The sequence below is a fragment of the Bactrocera neohumeralis genome, chromosome 5, assembly GCF_024586455.1.
Source record: "Bactrocera neohumeralis isolate Rockhampton chromosome 5, APGP_CSIRO_Bneo_wtdbg2-racon-allhic-juicebox.fasta_v2, whole genome shotgun sequence".
Taxonomy (NCBI): domain Eukaryota; kingdom Metazoa; phylum Arthropoda; class Insecta; order Diptera; family Tephritidae; genus Bactrocera; species Bactrocera neohumeralis.
Window position 1 is genome coordinate 22305889 of NC_065922.1, and position 9567 is coordinate 22315455.

Here is a 9567-nt window from a genome sequence, read left to right on the forward strand (position 1 = left end):
GCTTCATCGCTAAACAGAAAATCCTTGTGAAAATCGGCATCGGTAGCCACCGCATTTTGGGCTCATTCATCGAACGTGCGACTCGCTTGATGGTCGTTTGGCTACAATTCTTGCACGCGTTAAGTTTTGTAAGCGCGCAAACCAAAATCCTGTCACAAGATCTTCCAAAAAGTGGAGCTCCAATTGGTTCTCGCGACGTGGACGTGGTGGATGGACTCATTCGGGTCTTCCTCGATGGCGACGAATATTGGATGGAGCAAGCGATGCAGTAACTTGCGATGGGTCACGCTAACTGGACCATTATTTTGGTAGTATACTTGCAAACCTCAAAAAAAGCACCCGTTATATATTTTAGGTTGGCGTACATGAAAGTGTTTGTATGTAAGTACATATGTATTTGGTTTTTCAACAACAAAATGGTATGACATAAACGCCAGCGTTAACATGGAAGTGTGCTTTTTCACCAGTTTACGCTTAAAATATCAATTTTTTGTTTCAACAAATACATTTATGCAAGTGCCGTTATATTACCAAAAATACACAATTTTTTGCCATCATTCTGGCTAAAACTGCAATTTTCACCGTTACACACGAATAATAACACCAATGGCGTTGGCAAATTTTCGAAACCAAAAATTAAACTGTGCAAAAAGCCGTAAATAAACGAGCTAACGGTTTACAGCAATTTTGTATTTTCCGCTACAACTACAAATACACATACATAGACGATGTATTGCAAAATTAATGTGTGCATGTGTGTGTGTGCTTGCGTTTTCACTTTCGCGCCAATATTTTGTTGATATTTTGCAATTCGCGCGTACTCCACGGCTCTAGCGGATCCGGCGGTGATAAGCGTTCGTTCACCGTTTGCTTGCGGCCTGGTGCTGAGGCACCTCGCGGGTGTGTTGATTTGCCGTCGTCCGCGTCATGGGACTGCTCGGGCGAAATTCTGTGCGTATAGAATAAATGACGGGAAATTTAAGTGAATTTTGTTGCCTCAGCCAGCAAAATCAAAATGTGCATAGAAAAACACTGGAAATGCTTCATTATCGCTACTGACCTATTTTTGCGCTTGATGCGTGCGCTTTTTGCGCGTCGCGCTGCGTCGTCCTGCTGGTATTGCCGCTTACGCAGGTGAAATTGTTTCATCGTCGCATGCACCTCCTCGACGGTCGGGCAGTCTTCGCTGTCGTCACGCTCATTGCCGGTTTCCGTTTCCACCTCGGCCTCCTGTTCGATGGTGAGTGTATGCTCTTCGGCCAGTGCGGCTTCGAAATTGAATTCCTAAAAGTTGTAAGGTTAGAAAATAAGGGGAATCCCTCGGTGGAGCAATACATTAGAAAAATGTAATATGCATTCCCAACGATGAGCGAAACATTTTATTTGGTGGAGTAATTTCCAGGAATCACCCAATACCAGAAAATTTTGTGATATTAAAGATAATTAAATTAGGTTTTTAACAGCCCTTGTGTACCGGGTAGGGGTTTTGGTAATAGTAAAAATATTATAATTGGGTTATCGGTCCATTGAAGTATGACGAAGGTAACGACTATCTGTCCTGAAGGACGATTTATATGTAAATGGATCTTATTGAGGATCAGTACTCCACTTTTGAAGGCTTTTAGCCAGCCCAAAAAATAGTAAACTTCACTTGAATGAGGACGAGGACCATTGTCATCTCAATTGAGTCTGATGATGTAGAAGCATAAATCTGGTTTTGAATACGGTCTATTGTTGGAATCTCTTCGTCTGTTAAGGCTACCAGACCACTATTTCAAGCGGGGGGTTGCCAACAAGATAGCAGATATGTGCATATTCTCCGAAGTCTAAGCTTCCTACACAGAAGTGTGTATTCCTATAGCCGAGCAGCTATATTGGCTGTGAGCTCGCCTGTCTATCTTCAAATCGTCGGAAACTGCAATGCTTATGAGCTTGCTAGGAAAGGCATCTTTACACCAATTTCATTCGATCGGAATAGTGTCGGTTTTAGATGTTCTCTTCTGTTCTCAGATGGACCTATGGACCTCCAGTGAGCTCGCCTTGCGCTGGTTAACAACAAGAACTTCTAAAACTATGAAATTTTTCTGGCTTAGACTGAAACATAAGAGGTTCCCTGAAATACTTGCTGTTATTAGGTCCAGTCAAAATGAAACGTGAGAGGTCCTCGGAAGTACTTGTTCTTGTCAGGTTCATCCAAACACTGCCCAATAGGTTCACCCGCGACGTGGCTAATAATTTCGTCTGATGTTCTTTACCAAAACTGTATAGAGGAAGGTAAGGTTAATTATCTTGTCACTTTGTTATTATTATCAGGCTGTCACAGACAGAGATTGAAATATCATGATAGAACCTAGCGAAGTGGATCTGATTGATATTAACCTCCTGAATAAATTTGTGGTAAGCTCAAAACACTATGTCGATCTATGAGAAACTGGTGATCTCTTTCGGATTTTATGGGTATCACAAAACACGAATACCTGTCCAAGTGAGATCCACCCATTTCGGATGAACACTGCGACCTAACCTAATATAACCTAATCATATTAAGATATACAAGTGATATCAAAAATCTTTGATGACATCTACATCACGAAATCTGGTAATGAATTCAGGCGGAATTAACTATCCGAATTTTAAAAAGACATATAATTTACGCCCAGCTCCAGATCAGTCTTATATAAATATCAATATGAAGGTACAAAGAAGTATATAGGAATAATTTCATAACCTCAACCGCAGTGACGAGCTTCTACCTTCCATGCCCTTCTTATATAAATATTACACTCAAACTCACCGGTTCTTCTTCCGGCTGTGGTAAATTATGCGACCACACTGACGGAATCAGCTTGAGTGGACTACCACCAATCGATTCCTTTTTAATTTGAGCCTTCGACAAGGCGCTCTTTGTCCGACGCGAAAGCGATAGTTTACCCAAAATTGGTCTACCACCACCATCACTCTCCTCCGTCTCGATATCGGCAAGCATTTTCAAGAATTCCTCTAACTTTTGTGGATCAACAACATCCTTCGGATCCTGGAAAAGTGTAGTCAAGTTCGCACTGAGCGGCGTAACCAAATCATCGGTAGGCGCAGCTACTGCTGCTGCTGCGGCACTATTTGTAGCTGCTGTTGTTGTTGTCAAAGCAGTTGGGGCAACGGTGCCTGCTATTTGTATAGTTACAGCGCCTGCGGTCGTTGTGGCCGCTGCTGCCGACAACAGCAACGCATTCGTGGCTGGTGTCGGTATCGGATGCATGCCCATTGTCTGCTCTACCAAATCCAAAGCTTGATTAGCCAACTGTTGTAGTCCGACAAAGTACTGTGGATCATGCACTTCAGGACGTCGATCGGCAAGAAAGATCAAATCGCGTAGCGGATCGGGTGCAGGCTGTTGATTTTGCTGTTGTTGTTGTGTGGTCTTACCATCTGCACCAGTGTCAGTGAGTGAAGTTCGTAGTTGCAGACCTGAACTCGAGGCTGGATCGTTAGCGAAGGACAGCATATCCATAGCGTTGGTAAGATCACTTTGTGGATTTAAATTGTAAGGGTCCTTAAGCTTCTTTTTGGTAATTTTAATCGGACTGGAGATGGAGGCGCGTCCCCACATCAGGCGCCGCATTTGTTCACCCGTCATACCGCGTTTCTTCAAAGCATTCAGCGTTACACGACCAACACGCTGCAAGATTACGGGGATTTAAAGACGTTGTGCTGAACCAAAATAAGTCTTCAACTCACTTTCCAATTTGATACAGCGCCTTTACGTTGCTTGGCACGGGTCTTCGCTTTACTCTTGATAACCATTACACCGCGCACCTCGTAACCGGAATCATCTATCGGTCCGAGTGGTATGGAATAGGCTTCCAGATAATTTTTTGCATCGGCCTGCGGCACAGCACGTTCCAAAGTGACTACAATTTTGGCCCACTAAGCCATAATGAAAAGGATTGTGTATAAATATATATTATCCTCCGGTAAAGTTTAAAGTTTTACCTGTTTCATCCACTCTTTCTCGGAACGCTCAATCACTTGTGCGTATGTATTGCCCATCATAGCGATTAACATGTTTAGTAAAAGTATAGGCACAAAAATCATAAAGATGACAAACACTGTTTTCGATAAGTTCGGATACGTTGTGTTATTCAAGTCGGGATACTTGAGATCGAATTGAGAGAATAAACGTAAAAATATTAAAAATATATTGAGAGAGAAGTCTTACTCAAAAATATTTTCTCTCAGGAGTTAATTAATAATCTCTCCTATTTTCTAAAGCTTAGATAATGCGACAAGACAAGAGCAGAAAATTTAATCGTATAGAAACAGAAGAGAGAGAGTATAATTTTTTCCATACACACTCATATAAAACTTAAGGTCTTGAAATGTTAAAGGTTTCGGCTCAAATCCAAGATCGTTCCTTCGAAATTTCTTCTATGTGCTAATATCTTATATACAAAATATATGAACCAACTAATCGATTCGAACTCATTGGTTCTTCCATAAAAATTTATATAAATATCCTCCCTTTAAAGCTGATCCGAACAAGGAGCTAAGATTAATTCTTTGAAATGACTGGATTCTGCCTAAATAACATGGTTAACAAAGCCATTGGAGTCGGACTCGACGTCACTACGGACATAATACCACGTCTCGACCTTGTTAAAGGACCCGGGCTAAGCCATGTGACTGAGAAATGGAGACCAAACACAACATTTTCACTCTCCTGTGGAAATGAATGACCCCATGGCTGTGGATCAAAGGGTAAAATGTTCCCATTCCAGGTTTGTTTTGCAGTAATCCAAACTCAGAAATTATCTTCAAACTAAAAACAACCACAATTATGCCTATTAGGCACAAATTGTTGGCATAACAGAAGGTGCCAAGTGTGCTTCTGCTGCAGTCAGCAAGTCCACAAACCTTTTAGTGGACTGCTAAGCGGCGATTAAGGCTATCTGTTGCGCCAATTAGAGTCCCACTACGTTAGGTTTACAAACAGGCAATAACTTCTGAAGAGGTATTACCTAGTCTTATACTTGTATGAACAGTAGGAAACAAAAAGCCAATGGAGGCAGGTTAGGGGAATTGGCCGCAATTCTCAGCTGCCGCAGACTATTCAGCTTCTTCAAGGGTTGTTTGAAGCAGTGGACCCAGAGGACCACTTAAGGTCTTGGAATACTACCAATACAGCTACCTTTAAGATCCCACCTTAAAAAAATTTAAAAAAAGTGGATTCGGCGGAATGCAGAACATGCATGGAGTATGAGTAGTTCCTGGAATATTATCTTTGCGAATGTTCAACCGAATGAGACGGAATATACCACACGGCTCTCAATGTTGTCAATTTAATAAATATTGGTCAGTTATGTTTGATCGAACTCATTTTGTATTTTATGAAACCCTTTCATAAAGTGTGGCAAGTTTATTCGAACTTGCTGAAGTCTTGTAGCTTCGGAGCTCATACGTCTCGAATATTAAAAGTAAGCCTCAGTAAATGTACTAGCGACTACCTTAACCTCCAAAACGTACCACAAAAAATTCCATTAATTACCAACCAACTTACATTATAATCACCCAGTGTTGTTTGAAACAATGCCATCCATGTACTCGGGAAGGTATTGAACATAGTCGACTGAATCTGTGGATGTCCTTTGTAGAGAAAATAGAAAGCTTGTGAAAAACCACACAAGACAATGCAGTATATAATGCCAAAAGTGAACATGTCACCGGTTATCATAGAGTAAATCATGGTCACAAAGGGACCTGTCAGACGAATGGCACTAGGAGTGGACATAAGATGAACAAAATAATTTTTGAACAAACTACTAAATCACACAACGAAAACTTACCCTGCAAAGAACATTAACAAAAACCAGCTCCCTGGCACAGCAAAAATAAGTATGGCCTCCTCAGTGTCTGTATCGCCCATCAAACGGAAAGGTATGCAGGCGAGAATCATCAAGTTAGAAACAAGAAATATAGCCTTGGCCGGTGCATGGGTCTGCAGGTATTAGTAGTGAGTCAATACAACTTCCCTAAATTCAATAAACAACCGAACTCACTAATTGTTTAAGAAACGCCGGTAGTCCTTGATTTTTTATCTCATCACCCTGCTGGAAGATAACATAGCTCAGGACGCCCACAATAGTACCAAACTCTGCGCAATAGCGCACTATAGTCTGCACATCGTACTCTTCGTCTTCCGTCTCCTCTGCGAGCTCAAGCGTTTTTGCGTCTTTCGAAGTGGTGCCACTTGTAGCTACCTCGTCTTCGTCGTCGTCGGCTACATGCGCAGGACGCATATAAACCGAGACCGAGAGACAAAGCAAGTGAACAAGCAGAATGAGCAGGCGCTTTAAGAACTGATTCTGAGCAAATGTTTTCCATTTCTCCTCCAGCAAACGTTGTATGATACCGCCATCCAACATATCCAAGTGTTCCTCTTTTGTGCCGTTCAATATGATAAAAAGTGCGGAGTTCCAATCTGAAGAAAACGAACATCTTCAAAATATCTGTGAAGATTGACTTTGGCAGACACTCACTTGTGCGTCCGTCTGGTAACAAAGTATCCAAAGCATTCAGCGGATAGCCAGAGCAGGTGATATTGCTGTAACGCCAGAACTCACGTGCCGAAAGCTCCAACATCTCGCGGAAGACCTCTGCGCGACCCAATTTGCACGACAGGGTCAATGGTGTTAGGCCACTGTGATTAGCAATACCATTCTTGGCTGGCGTTTTAGGGTGACGCAACGCATAACCGAACATATCCTGGACGGTGTGAAATTATTAAGAAGGTACCACTCTAACCAATCAAACAACGAACTCACCAACTTGTCGCACACAACCACCATATGTAGTATCATATTTCCGAAGGAATCTTGCGCATCCGGATCAGCACCGCAATCCAGCAATAAATTATATACGCTCTCATTGGCGCAGCAAGCCGCCCAAGCCAGTGGATATTCACCCAAATAAGCAAGACCCTCGTAATCCGTCGATTTGGCTGGATTGCGGCGCTGCTGATCACGCGGCAAGAAGAAACTACCGATTGCACGTTGATTTATATCTGCGCCTGCTTCGATGAGATCGGCCACGAGTTCATTATTACTGTAGGCAATCGCCAGATGTAACGCACTAGCACCCAAATACTCCTCCCCTTCCATCACGTCTTGTGCGAGATTCGGAAAGACGCGTATCAGTACACGCGCCAACTTCGTATGTATCTTGGAATCGCATATGATAAGCACATGTAGTAGACTCTCGCCAAGTGCGCCACGAAACTGCATTTGCCAGCAGGCTTTGTGGTCCTCCCACTTGCCAAGTGGATCGTGACGCGAGAGTGATGCCTCAATCGGTATGGTTACCTCAGTATGATCGCGATATTTCCAGCGTAGAAATTCAGCGCGATTGATTACTTGACCTTTGCCATCATTATACATGAAGATGCCGAACTGCTCGCGTATCAGTTGCTCCACGGCGACCAGACCGCCACTGTTGAGTGCATCAATGAGATCGCCGCCACGTTTGTAGTCTGCGAGCTTGTAAAGTAGACATTTGTTGGCCGTTGGCGAAGATTGTGAAATGACGGCGTCCAGTATGGCGCCAGGTTTCATCTCTTCGGGCTTATTGCGCAAACATTTTTTCAAAAAGAATTTCATATTTAATTTATTTATTTGCGGTAAACTGTTGCGAATGTGTCTTTAGTAGCGTCTTTACCCGTAGTTATGTAAAATTATTTGATCGATAGTCTGCAGGAAGCGCGAAATAGCTTAGCAACATTCCCGACCATGGTTACCTTGTTGTTGAGAAGTAAATAAATATCGGATATCCTTTTGCTTGCGTTGCTATGTAATTTTTACATTCCTTTCATTATCTTCGCGTTAGATCTGATTTCATTCACGATGCGTTGGCTATCGCGAATTACAGCGGCTTTTCTGTTTGCTTTCCTCTAAGTTACTGATTTTTGACCCGCTCATTTTTTAATCAGACCTTACAGAAATAAGACTTACGCTAAAATAAGGTTATCCGTACCTGGTATATGGAGATCTAGGTCCACTAAATATTCTGGTTCATGAAGAGGCTTCGTAATCTAACATTTCTGGTAAACCACTTCTCGCGATATGAAGCAAATCCGATATCAGCGAAAGTAGTTCACTGAACTAAAGTAACAATACGATTCTTTCACTTAATTAGATGAAAGAAAAGGCTGACGAACTTACTAAGGTAACTACACGAAGAATAATCAGAGAATATGAGCTTCGAACAGAAGACTTGTTAGGTATATTGAAATTAATACAAAGCCAACCAAACCGATAACACGCGTCTAACTTAATAAAGATCAATATCAATGGAACGCAAAGGTAGGGAAGGCCCCCTTTCCTTATAACGGGTGAACCAAGTGAAGTACTTCATCAAGACTTATGCCTGAACAACATTTGTAAATTGTTAAACTTTATTACAAAAACTCGAATTCCCAAGAGAATGTGTTTCGCGTGCTTCGTCAACAAAATACAGCTTGTGTAAGAATTGAAACCGCTCGACCTTCCCAAGCGACATTGTTTCGATCTATGAGCTCTTGAAAAGTTCCAAGACATTTGATTTCAATAAGGCGGCTCCACTTTCCACACATCCAACAAATCAATGGATTTATTGAGAGAACACTTCGGTGAGCAGAAAATTTCAATTTTGGGCACTCAGATGTGTGATATCACACCCTTAGACCATTTTCTGTAGAAATATGTTAAATCTAAGGTCTATGCGGGCAATCCTGATTCGATTCAGGCCTTGGAGCAGAACATTGGATTTAACGGATTGAATAACTGAGACGTAGCCGCGGTCAAGGTTTAAAAAAGATAATAATCAAAAGATAAATGCTAAAGAATATTCTTTCGAATACAAATAAACATTTCTCATTAAATTTGAGGTTGCTATTTTTTTTCTTTAAAAAAAGTAGGGAGCCTCGAAAGGGATCACCTTTTATTAGTAGTAGGTTAAAAAAGTTATTTAACACACCTACAGAATACGTGTCACATCTTATGAGACAGAAGATATTGTGTGATTTCAAACATATTTAATTGGAACGTTGGGTTTTATCCAGGAAGATTTGAGCTTGTAGTTCCAAGTCTTACTAGGACCGCTAAAGCAATAACGATTAAACTGTCTAACAGTTCTTAAAAAGACCCGACTGTTGAGAAATGGCAAAACACTTCCTTTGTATGCAGATGGATCGAAGCTTATGAACATATGTAATTGTTATAACATCACACCGTTCAGCGACACGAACAAGTTATGTAAGCAGTGGAACTCCTGAAGGTGGTGTTCTTTTTCCGTTTTTATGGGTTGTGGCCCTTAATGGTAGGCTGCTTCATTTAAACGCAGCAGACTGAAAGCAGTCGCTAATGCAGACGTTATAGGTTTAATGGTTTATGGGTTGATTGCTTCCAAAAACAGTGAGATTAGGGGAACAATAGGAGTTAACTCTAATAAGATAGAACTGATACTATTCACGAAAAAAACCAAAATACCTCAATTACAATTTACCTCGCTCTGTTGGCCATATCAAAATATCTGGGGTCG

General features: G+C 41.6%; 1 protein-coding gene across 1 annotated transcript; it reads right to left on the bottom strand.

Moving 5' to 3' along the window:
* Positions 1–638: 638 nt before the first annotated feature.
* On the bottom strand, positions 639–7694 carry LOC126758751 (uncharacterized). The gene is made up of 10 exons (XM_050473126.1): positions 6819–7694; positions 6534–6759; positions 6054–6475; positions 5841–5992; positions 5555–5771; positions 3991–4152; positions 3736–3924; positions 2795–3676; positions 1061–1284; positions 639–949 (listed from the first exon to the last, which is right to left on the bottom strand). Exons 1-10 carry the CDS (start codon positions 7647–7649, stop codon positions 775–777), a joined length of 3480 nt encoding a protein of 1159 aa, XP_050329083.1. The 5' UTR covers positions 7650–7694; the 3' UTR covers positions 639–774.
* Between the last annotated feature and the right edge of the window lie 1873 nt (positions 7695–9567).